Source organism: Lichenostomus cassidix, chromosome 12 (genome assembly GCF_008360975.1).
Source record: "Lichenostomus cassidix isolate B80296 chromosome 12, HeHo_3.0, whole genome shotgun sequence".
In the NCBI taxonomy this organism is placed as follows: Eukaryota; Metazoa; Chordata; class Aves; order Passeriformes; family Meliphagidae; genus Lichenostomus; species Lichenostomus cassidix.
The window spans coordinates 2,243,677-2,255,790 of NC_139493.1; the positions used below are offsets into that span (position 1 = coordinate 2,243,677).

The 12,114-nt window shown below is 44.0% G+C and overlaps 1 protein-coding gene across 2 annotated transcripts in view; it reads right to left on the reverse strand.

The window, feature by feature from the left end:
• LOC146431531 (contactin-6-like) overlaps positions 1-12,114 on the reverse strand; it is a 122,622-nt gene that overhangs the window by 48,036 nt on the left and 62,472 nt on the right. For both annotated transcript variants that reach the window (XM_085072262.1, XM_085072263.1), the window contains exons 5-6: positions 7,935-8,030; positions 862-1,065 (exon numbers count right to left, since the gene is read on the reverse strand). In XM_085072262.1, coding sequence (XP_084928388.1) covers positions 862-1,065; positions 7,935-8,030 — 300 coding nt within the window. The remainder of the gene's footprint in view (positions 1-861; positions 1,066-7,934; positions 8,031-12,114) is intronic.

Here is a 12,114-nt window from a genome sequence, read left to right on the forward strand (position 1 = left end):
AGGAATAGAGTGATGAAAAGGGAAAAAAAAAAGAATCAGAAAAGATCTTAAGCATTTTGCAATCACAGTTTGTGCCAAATTATTAACTTTGGAGCTGAGGAAGCTCAGCGTTGCTTTGTGTGATCTGCTGATGTTATTGAACAGCACAGCCTTGCAGTGAAAGCATTATTCCATAAAGCACAGCTGAGTTTTGTTTATCCTACAAATCCAACTCTGCACAGACTTTTGTCGCTGATTGTCGCCACTGCTTTGCAAACAGCACAAGTATATTGAAATTTAGGTGGGCAAACTCACAAAACAAACTTTGTGCAAAGATTTCCAGGTCTCTGTTTCTGCCTGTGAACATTTAATTACAAGAGTTGCCAGGAAGGTATTTGTACATGTGCAGGGGAGTTTCTCACCTCGGAGCAGCTCTCTGGATTTGCTATTGGAGCTATACTTAGATGACAAATTTAGAAAGATTTGTCAGATTTAAACCTCAACACGGGCACGAGATGAGAAATATTAACGTGCCTCGTGACATTCTCCTGCTGTCAGTGACATTGAGAACTTTGCATGCTCATCTCCTCACCCCTGCCCCGACAGCTCACACCTCACTTTGGGATCATGTCCTGCTGCACAGCCCTCACTGGGGGTGCTTTCTCTCTGTGGGGATGAATTCCCAGTGGCTGGAGAAGCAGCAGAGGATGTTTTGGGGCAGCAGAGGATGTTTGCGGGCAGCAGAGGATGTTTTGGGGCAGCAGAGGATGTTTGCGGGCAGCAGAGGATGTTTTGGGGCAGCAGAGGATGTTTAGGGGCAGCAGAGGGTGTTTTGGGGCAGCAGAGGATGTTTTGGGGCAGCCAGGCCCCCGTGGGACTCACCATCGCGGCGCAGGGTGAGGGCAGTGGGTGGCCCTGTCACCCGGCGCTGTGCCCCGGCGCTGCTCACGGCACACGTGTAATTCCCAACATCCCACGGCTCCACCTTGGCCAGGTACAGGTTGCCTGTTTCCTGGGAAACGAAGCGCCGGCTGTCTTCCTGAAGGTACAAGGTGTTGTTGTTGAAGATCCATGAATAAGACAAACCTGGAAAACACCAGACACACGTCATGCATGCCCTGCTCTCCTCGGCGCTGGCGGGAAGGACGAGGTTGCTGCAGGGAAAACCACTGGGGATGCACAAATTAGCCAAGGCCAGGTAAGCATTGCTTGGGTTTGCAACTCATTTCGAGCCACTTCAGGAGGTCACAGCGGTTTTTGTCCCCTGCTACTTCTCATTTCCCTGCTTAGCCTGCTCCTAAGCAGGAATGGCAGCGCTGCAGTGGCATGGGAAGGCTGCTATAGGAAATAATTTCTGTTTGTGGCACTTTGCCTCTGAAAATCCAGAGGGAAAATTGCTGCTCAGTGCTACAGCTCCTTTCTTCACTCTCAATATGGAAAAATCAAAGTGGGAACATGGAGCTTGAGCACTGGATTTTCATGGAGGGAGGGGCTGAGCTGCACACAGGTATTTTGGAGGTTATTTAAAATTTGATAATTCACATTTCTTTATCTTCCATACTTCCTTCTGCTCCATGATTCTTCCTCTATTCTCACTTCCTGCCCCTTTTTCCACACAATCCAAACCTTAATTATGTAGATCTATAGACCAGCCCACTTAAAACTGATTTATTTAACCAGCCCCTCCTGGAAAGGCAGATATCCTTGTGAGTTCACCATTCCCTGCTTTTGGGAAAGACTTTTGGGCCAAGCCTTGGGCACTGAGGAGCTGTTCAGAGCTGTTCCCCAGTGTGGGATGCTCCAGGGTGTCCTGCCAGCTCCACTCAGCACCCGAGAGCAGGAGCAGGACTCCAATCCTGTCTTTTACAAGCCACAGTAAATCAGAACTTTCCAAATCCACCAGTTTAGCTCCCCTTAATTAAATGCATAATTCATAAGCGAACGGTGTTCTGCCAACAGCTTCATTTTTACACATTTCCCCCATCAACAACCTCATTCCAAAAAGATTATTTACGTTGCTTTCCCCCCCTCAGCTCCAGCATGGGAGCAGTATGGTAATAAGTCTGCAAACTCCACTAGTTTTGTGGAGTTTTATGTTATCAGCTTCCAACATTTTAGGACTCTCATTAGAAATGATGCATCTCCAGGGAGCAATCAATGACACTTTCTATACTTGGCTAAATCCTGCAACAGGCTCCGTTTTACTGCAGATAATGGGAAACTTTGCCGTGGTCTGCAGTAAACCTGGGTGATGCAGCAATTAATTCTGAGTGCAACACAGGTACATGGTGCTCACCCACAAGATTAAAGCCCCACAGTGTCACATTTCCCTGCCCAGGGACTGTGAGGCACCTTAAAGCATCTATTTACCAAAGAAAATCCGGACATGGAGGGGTTTTCCTACAGGAAGGATCAGAAATTAGGGTTGTGGCCATGAGCTGGTCTGTCTCACAGAGATACACTGACTGTTTTCCTGTCTCAGGCACAAGGTTTGCTGACTGCACAGTCTGGCCCAGCAGACCTAAGTGTGCAAAATTCTGATTTCCTCTCGTTTTTTGAAGGTCTCTAAGCTGCAGGTTGGCGACTCTACAGAAATCTGAAGATTTGCAAGGTAAATACTTAAATCTAAGCTCAATAGAATATTGTCAACATTTCTGTGGAAGGAATACTTTAGATCTGCTCTCTCGCCACATCTCCCAAAATGCTGAGTGTTGGGATCCTGATGTGCTTTTCCTGCCAGCTGGAATTCTTGCCTTCCTCCTCACCCAGACCTGCAAAAAGGCACCTATGGGCAAAAAAACCCACTCTGAGTGGTCAAACCTGACATTTGGATGCCCAGATTTCCATGCCAGGATAGTCCATCCAAGAGAATCTGGAGGCAATTTTTAAAATGCCTAGTAGGAAGAAGCAGTTTGAGATTCTCTGCCAAAGTTCCAGTGGTGGCAATTCCAGGGCTGAATTTCAGGAATTTCAGGGATTCCCGATTTCCTGAATTTCAGGAATTCCAAGGCTGAATTTCAGGAATTCCTGACCTCCATTTAGGGCATCGCTGTACTGCCAATGCTCCAAAAGGATTCCTGGGAAGGATCTTTAAAATGTTTTATGGCATGGAACCAAAAGCCAGGCTCCAGCCTGGGAGCAGGTGCTGCAGCTGAATTCTCTGTGCAGGATGGAATAAAATAAAACTCTATTAAAGCCAACTTTATGCTACACAGGCATTCTTCAGGAGGTCAATCCGTGAATTAATTAATCACTAAAAGAGAACCAGACCTTTTCTGTCCTGATTTCTGTTCTCAGGGGGGTTCCAGCTGACTTCATTTTCGGAAGTTTCTGTGCCTCTCTCCCTGCCTGCTCCCCACCATTGCTTCAGGGACTATTGATGGATTTTCCCATTAACTGGGAACAAGCACAGGCCCCTCTTAGTCATATTTAAATCCCTTTTTCCCCCAGTAAAAGGGATGTAAACACTCCCCTCTCCTAACTGCAGGTTCATCATCACCCATCTGCAGGCCATCCTCGCCTAGAGCCTAATTCAGCTCCACTAAACCCTAGAAATCCTAATTTTAATTGACTTCAGTGGGAGTTGGATGAAATCTCAAGAGAAAGGAGCCAAACTTTGGAGACTGAACTTTTTTTCATGCTTTTAAGGCATAATACCAGCAACCTACTCCCTTGCTCAGTACCTTTTCTTGGAAAGTTACTACAGCAACAGGTAATAGAGTAGAAAATCCAGTGCTGCTTTATAAAATCTTCCATTTTGGGTCACAGAATAAATCAGATGTGTAGCAGATCCACTGAAAGGAGGAAAAGCAGATCCACTGAAAGGGGAAAGAGCACTGCCATGCTCTCACTTTGATGGCAGTGCAGCAGTTATCTTATAGTGCTGCAATATTAGGGTGTGTTTGGTTTTTCTCTTTGATCCAAGGCAAGTGATTGAGGTGTCAATGTCCCTTCTCACCTCAGAAACCCCAAAAGCTGGTGAATTCACCTCACCTTCCAGGTGGGCAACGCTGAGCTTGGCCAGGCTGCAGAGCATCTCCCACCCCTGCCAGCCCCGAGAGCTTTCCTCCAGAGCTTAGCTGGGAAAGAGGAACAGCTGATGATCATTCCTGATATCCTGATGCAGGGAATTGAACATCTCAGTGCTTCCCCCAGCCCAATAAAATCCCAATTGATCCTGCTGGATCTGCGGCAGAGCAGCTCCAGGCTGGGCTCAGGGACTCTCCCTCCCTCCGGAGCTCTGGGAAAGCTGGATTAAAGATCCCCAGGAGCAGAGAGAAAGGGACTCAGCCCATGACTCAGGCACTGAGTTTTATAAAGGCAGAGACACTTCAAACCCTCCCTTTCAGATTATGCACTTTATCAAGTGCGGCGATTAATAGAAAATGCAGAAATCAAAGGCTCTTTTCACAGCCCTGCTCATCTCATCCTCTCCAAACCCCAGCTGCACGTTCCACCTCCCTCCCCAGCCCTCTGCAGGCTGAGGGTTTGGCATTCCGTGGGGCTCCCACTTCCTTAGGAGCGTTTTGGGGTTTATTCAGGCTCAGCACAGCTCTGGCAGCACAGAGGGAAGCGCAGAGCCTCCGCCGCAGCTCCCAGCCCTGGCAGCTCCTCCGCACAAATAAATGCAAATGCAGAGTGATCCTGCTGCTCCTAACAAGATTAGCAACTTCCTTAAAGCTCTGCAGGGAGCCGGCTTGAAGGAAACAGGCTTTAGATCAGGCTTCACTTCTGAGGAAAGAAATGAACAACAGTCCACCCTCTAGTCTTGTGTCAAGTATTACCATTTAGGCAGCAGCTTCTTAAGCAGAGGCAGGTCAAGCTCATGTGCAGCTGCAGAAATTAAAGCTTCTTCCAGCTCCCTCCCTCCATGCCTTTCCCCACCTCAGAGCTCTCTGTAAACCACTGTTTTTCACGAGTAAAATATTGCTGCATGTTGATTACACAGGGGGAAAGGGCTGACCTGAAGAGCTTAGGGCAGGGAAGGGATGTGGTTCAGGAAAAATCCAGCTGCCCTGGTCCCCCCTGCCCTGCCGAGCCTCGCTAACAAGGAGAGGAGCAGCACACTCTGAACTTTGTAAGGTGTGGTAATGAGCTCATAAATAACAGCAGAGGCAGCAGGGCACAGATAGGTGAGGAGGGGCTGTGGGAGGGAATGGAGGGTTTGGGGATGGACAGGGAACCCGGGGCAGCTCAAACCTTGCTTTGAAAGCTAATTACAGACTGTGATTTTTTGGTCCATTAACTGCAATTTTTAATGTCTTAATGGATCTATGATATAAACTTAGGTGGGTCTTTTTGCTTTCATGCTTGTGCTTGATCTATCCTGAAAGTTCTAATATTTGTTCACAGCAAGATGGAATTCTCTTTTTGTTTAAGTTTTTTTGTGTTTTCAATACAGCTTTAGTGCAAAGGTTTTTGTTCTCTGAGATAGTTTAAAGCTGATGTGAAAGCGGCTGGAGCAGCCTTTTTGTACTTTTGTTTGTTTGCTTGGTGGGGTTGGTTTGTTTGTTTGTGATTTGCAGCTGACTAATATATTTTTATCCTCTGTTTAAATGAATCACTCATTTCTCTTGTGCAAAAATAGGTTAGCAGTGCTCTCAGTGAAGAAACCAGCATACAAAAAAGGAGTAGCACATCTTTCCTTGTCAAATGGATTGGAAAACCAAGTTGAATTCCAATTGAATATGAAGTTTAATTCCAATTCCTTTAAATGCTTTAAATATTTTTGGCCCTGAATCAATGCTTATGGTGTCTGATGAGCACCTGAGTGTCCTGAGGAGCTCTGCAGAGCTTTCCTGTGAGCAGGAGGTTTAACTCCAGTGCTGAGGTGCAGGACCAGATAAACTTGGCCAGGTGTTGGTCTCTGCAGAGAGGGGCAGAGAGACAAGTGAGACACTTCCCTGGGGACCACGGGTGGTGGGAACACTTCTGGAGCTCTCGTTCTTGATGTTATAGAGGAGGAATGGAATTAATGAACCCTCCTTGTTTTGCATCCTATTATTTCTCTTCCTCTTCTTCTATTGTTATACTGACTTTTATAGGTTGGCAGGAGGTTTTACCCAGTGCTTCCTGTTTCAAATTTCTGATATTAATAGCAGCTGCTTCAAACAACTGCTGTACAGAGAGTTCCTGCCTTCCTTCAAGTCATTGCATCACAGGAAGTTCAACTCTTTCCCTGCTGGTAGGGCTTATCTTCCAAATTCCTTGACATCTCTCTAATTCCTGACACGTTCAAAGTGCTGCACAGAATGCTTGTAATGTGAGCTGGAAGCACAGTTAGTAATCCTTCCTCCTGTAGGTATTGTGAGTTGGAGGCAAGGGTTTCAATTAAAAAAAAAAGACCTGAATGTACAATCCTTTTCAGCAAAAACAACTTCCTGAGCATCCTGAAATAGCCTCTGACTTATCACGGCTCACACCATGTCCTTCATCCCCGTGGCATATAATTTTGGATCCTAAACACAGTGTTTAGGGATGACAAAAGAACTCAGGCTCTGTTCTCTGGAGACTTGTTATTTTGGGGAATGCATTTTCCAGGCCTGTTGGCCAGCAGCTCCCAACCCCAGCAGAAGGAACACTCTGGTGAAGGCTTTGCTCCTGGATCCCATTTTGTCAGCTCAGTTAATCTGGGGGGAACTCACCTGGCAACTATTTATTTGTTCCGAATGTTTTCTTCTCCTCCTTCCTATTTGTCAAATCATAATTTTACCCTGCAGCAGGAGGAAAATAGATAGTTCACTGGCTCTAGGATGGATGTGTTGTCTCTCTGCCTGTCCCACTGATACATTTGAGGAACTCTTCGCAGCCTTTTGTGCCCTTAAGGACCAGGTTTCACTTCATCTCCTTGATTATATCCTCCTTTCATATGGCTGTAAACACCCAGTGAACTGACATTTCCTCTCTGTGCAGGACTGGAGGGGTTTCCACTGATTGATGGGTTGTTCTCCCTCTCTGAAATACTGCATCCCCTTTATAGATCACTAGCTATCTTCTCCTGGGAGTTTGTCTTATAACTCTGTTTCTTTAAGAAAAATTGAGGGTTGCTGGGAGCAGGGCATGGAAAACTGCAGCTGCTGTGGATGTGTGGTCACTGCTGCCAAAAGCAGGATGGGAGTCATGCAAGAGCTGCTGATTCTTTAAGTCCAGAACAAGAGAATTTGGTAACTGTGGTATTGAGATTTGCCCTTTATTAATATAGATTTGCTTTACTAGGGTAAAATTGTCACCTGGGCTTTAGCCCACACTGAAAAGAAGATGTCAAAGGTCTTGTGGTGAGGAAGCAAAGTAGGCAAATGCAAATCCAAAATCCAAATCCAAATGCAAATTCCCAAATCAATTCCTCAGGAAATTCCTCCTTTTCATTATCATCTGAGGCACTGAAAACAACTAAGGACCCTGATGTGGGCAGCTCTCCTTCAATCAGGCAGTTCACCTCTCCAGAAGCCCCTTCCAGGGTAAATGATTCTATATCAGGAAGGAATGAAATCAGGGATTTGAGAGCAGGAGCCAAACCTTCATGGCAAATCTGTGTCTGATGCAGGATTCCAACGGGAGAATTGCAGCAGCAAGAACTAAAAGGGAAAGGAGCAATTCCATGGAGCTCTGGAGTAGTTTTGGAGTAGGAGGAATTCCTGAGGGCTGCTCTTGTGCCATTCCATGGGGAGCCAGGCTCTGGGATAACCAGTTATGGCAGCAGGGAGTCCTGGAGACGCCCCTGGAGACTCTCATGCTGTGTTTGCTGTGTCCCACCCAAGGAATAACAGGTTCTACTCCCTCACAGAAGAATAAAAAATAGTCTCTAAAACTTGTGAACCCCAGTGTGTGAAAGAAATCAAATGCCAATCTGTGGTAAACCCAGTAATGGATGCATGAGTAAATTCCAGTGCTAATCCCACGGGGAATTCTGCCTCTCCTGAGGCAGGGCAGGGTGGTCAGGCTGTCCCTCCTCATACCTCCATGGTGGGCAGGAGTTCCACAGAGCAGGACCACTCCTTGTCCCTCTCTCACTGACACTGGGCTCCTGGCTCTCATCTCGAAGTTTTCCAGATCTTGAGGGAGAATGAGAAAACAAAGCTTGGTTATTATCAGCCAGGTTTATTCCCAACTGCATCCCAATCTAGCCAATTCATTCACTCGAGAACAGAGTCACATATTGGACAGCAGAATAGAATTTCATTGACAAATTGTATGGAAAAATAGCTCATCCAGCCTGTTATCATGGAATTACAGGATCATTCATGTTGGAAAAGACATCCCACATCATCCAGTCCAACCACTGCTGACTCCTTTGGCATTCACAAAATTCTCATTCCTCAAGCAATTTTGCTCCACCCCTGGGAATTTGTATTTACAATTTCTCTCTGCAAAGCCAGTCTGTTATCCCATGATTTTTCCAGCATCATTTTTTGGAACCTGCAAGACCTAATCTACATGAGTTGGAAAAAAATTGCATTTTGTAGTGTTTCTTTTTCTATAGAAATAAAGAACAGGTGTGTTCTATATATACAAGTGATAATTAAAGATCAGCAGGACTCCCACAGAGTGTAGGTTTAAAAATGATGATAAAAATATGTTGTTTTCTTAATGAGTCTGATCTGGTCTGAACTGGCTGCAGCTCCTGGAGATGTTTGAACTGACTTGAGCTTTAGCACTGGTTTTAAGGGGAGGAAGAGGAGACTTTCAGTGGGAAATATCCTGTGTGAAAATGTCCATGCCCATCTCCTATAGGAGATTTTTATGGTTCTTAATGTATATATATATATTTTTTTTTAGCAAATCAAACACCAAACTCAATTTCTGCTCCTTCCTCACATTTTGCTGAGATGTTGAAGAATTATCAGCCTGATTCCCTTTAATTCAATTACAAAACATGACACAAAAGATGGGCTTTAAAAAAAAAAAATAAAGATTCTTCACTTTTTGATCCAGTTCTCATCCTAATGAGAAGCCTTCCCCATTTTCTCTGAGCCATTTGGGAAATGATGGCTTGAAACACATTCAAAGTACACTTTAATACAATAAATATCAGCTTCCCCTCAAACCTCTTTATACCACAGAGCCGTAAACTGCCTGCCCTAAGCTCATTTTATTTACCTTGCTGCAGACTCTTGTTTCAAACAATTGTTCCATTTTTCATCAGCTGAACACCAACCTGAGCCAGAGTTCAATAGAGAGAAACAGCCCTCGTTGGGCAGAGCAATAACGATTACTACCTGTACAGCCTCAGCTATTTATGTCAATATATCAATTTTCTCCCCCTTAGCTGAACTTTACACAGTTAATTTTTCTTTCCCTCCTCTTCATCTCCTGGCTATTGGTCTCCTATGAAGACATTGTCTGCTCAGAGGGGGTTGGATTGAATTAAATACCTGTGGCACCTCCTTGTGCTGTCATAGCACAATAGATGGGATCTGTCAATACTCTGCAAAGGGTTTTCAACTCTGATGTTCTTTTAATTGCCTGCTGGCTACAGCTCTGCCTTGGGTTATGGGTAGTCCAAGGGGGAAGAAAAACCACAAAAAGGCCAAGAAAAATAGAGAAAAAATCATTTATTTTGTTGTGTTCCGTCCTGCAATTCTAAATAAAAAAGAGTAGATGGGCGTAATATGATTAATTAGAGTTTGGCTTCATACTTAGATTTAGTCCAGCCTCTGATTATGTAGATTTATTTACTGATTTTGAAAATTCTATCTGAAAAAATTTACCACTTTTTCTTTACTGGTGATTAAATATTTTCTGAGGAGAAAAAGGCCAGCACAAAATATTTGTTGTGGAAAAGTACTCCCTCAAACTCCTGTCAAGATTTGCTTGGGGTGCCTGGTCTGAAACTTTGTGCTCTAGGAGAAAGGGAAAAAGACCCTCAAATCTCTTATTTATTATATTACATTTTTAGAAAAATTTAGAAAGGTGCAACAATTCAGATTTTTTAGGACTCAGGCACTAACTGGCCACAGTTCCCTTTCCTATCTCTTTCCCTCAGCTGCTAATACGAAACAAACTGCAATTTCTACTTAAAAATAGAGTTTAAAAAAAAAAAAAAACCCCAGCAAACTCTTGGACAGTATGGAAAATCTGTGCAGTCTAACTAATGCTACCCAATACTTCTCACTGTGGTAAATCAGCCCAATTTTTTTTTTTTTTTTTTGCTGAGAACAAAATTTCACTTGTTATGAGACACCTGAGAAAGGAGGGGGAGAAAAAAAAAATAAAGGAAGCGCAGTGCAGCAGGAGAAAAAAGGTTTTCCTGACAATTGAGAATTAACTGTGTAATACCTCGCTCTGAAATTGGAATAGATTTTGGAAAGTAATGAGCTGCTAGTAGCAATTTTTAGTTTAATGACACAATATGTCATGTTATCATTTTTCCTCTCATTTTAGGTGCTGTGTCACCTGTCTGTGGCTCTCCATTAAAACCAGGACGAGTGGCCCTGACTGGAATCATTAAACAGCAGGAGAACCAGAGCTCTAAGGGTTTTATAGGGAGAAGAGAGCATTTTGGGTTATGGGATGGAATCAGGGAATGGTTGGGCTTGGGAAGGACCTTGAAGCTCGTCCAGTGACACCCTTGAGACTCCTTCCACTGTCCCAAACCCTGTCCAGCCTGGCCTTGGACATTCCAGGGATCCAGGAGCACCACAACTTCTCTGGGAATTCCATCCCAGCCCCTCCCAACCCTCCCAGGGAACAATTCCTTCCAAATATTCCACCTAAACTCACTCCCTTTCAGTGGAATACAAGTGGGAAAAAGTTGGCTTTGCCTTTTTAGCTCCACTTTTCAACCTGGAGGATCAAAATCCCTAGGCAGGAGTTTGGGCTCTTTGAGAGAACATTTGTAGTTTGGTTGTACAAAGCAACTCGGATCTGCCAGTGCAGGAGAGAAGATTTCCATCCCTTTCTGCTGATTAATCATAGGTATAAAAAAGCAGCTGTGGAGGGACATAAATCATCATTTAATCTCTTCATCTCACCCATGACAGGGACAAATCTGCGATGTCCTTATTTAACCCAGTGTTAAAGACCTTTAGGAAAAGACATTTTCTGCAGACAATCCATTCCACTGCTTAACTCTCAGGTCTTCATCCTTTAGAAAACTTCACTTCCCCAAAATTTCACAGGCCAGGCCAGAAAAGATCTTTTGCTTTGATTGATTTTGATAGAGAATTGTACAAAGGGAATTTATTCAGTGCCTATCTCTGCAATAAAGAATCACTGAAGAACAAAAAAACCCTACAAACCTCTGAAAGAGCAAACCAAGGCAAAATAGATAAAGAGAATCCATTAGCAGAGTCAGTGTTGCTTCTGTTTTCAACTTTATTGGACTCTTCCTCCAGGCAGGCAGCATCTCCCATGGAATATTATGACACCTCATTCAAATAAGTTCAATAATGGGCTGTAAAATCATCTACTTTTGCTGTTCAGTCCAGGTGGATGAGAGAGGGAAGACATGGACCCTCAAAAATAATCTTTGCCTTTGCCACAAGGATTTCTCCCTCCATTTTCACACCTATGGGGTTGTATTAATTGCAATCTGAAACATGTTAACTATATATAGATTTAAAAAAAAAATTACTTAATGCAGATATGAGGATATAAATGCAGAGATTCTGCTTTTCCCTTGTTATTCTGAAATTCTGGCTGCTCTCAAACCACTTCTCTGGGTTTGCATTTACACCAAGATCCCAACCACTGTGTTCTCCCAGCTCCTGTTCCCTAGCGCAGCTCCATAACATAACATGACATAATCTAATAAAGCAGAATGCTGCTTGTCAAAAGGAGTAGCAAATAAGAAGGCTAAGATCAGGTGTTTGGCACACATTTAGGTTGCTAATATGCACTTAGGAATAAGATGACTATTTAACAGATGGGATATTTGCTAACTTCAGTGTTTCTGCGGAGATCTATAAATAAATTATCACCTAGTTCCTACATAATTCCTTTCATTCTTTGTCTGTATTTATCTCACTTGAAGAACAACGAGTTCCCTCACACTCCATTGCTCTCTCAGCTGCGAGTTTTAACAAAAAAACCACTTTTTTTCCCCCGGATCTGTGCGTGTTGGCAGACTGCTCCTGGTAGAGCACGATTAATCAGTTGGATGTGATAATGAGGTCGTGCAGGGCAAGCAAAATGCTC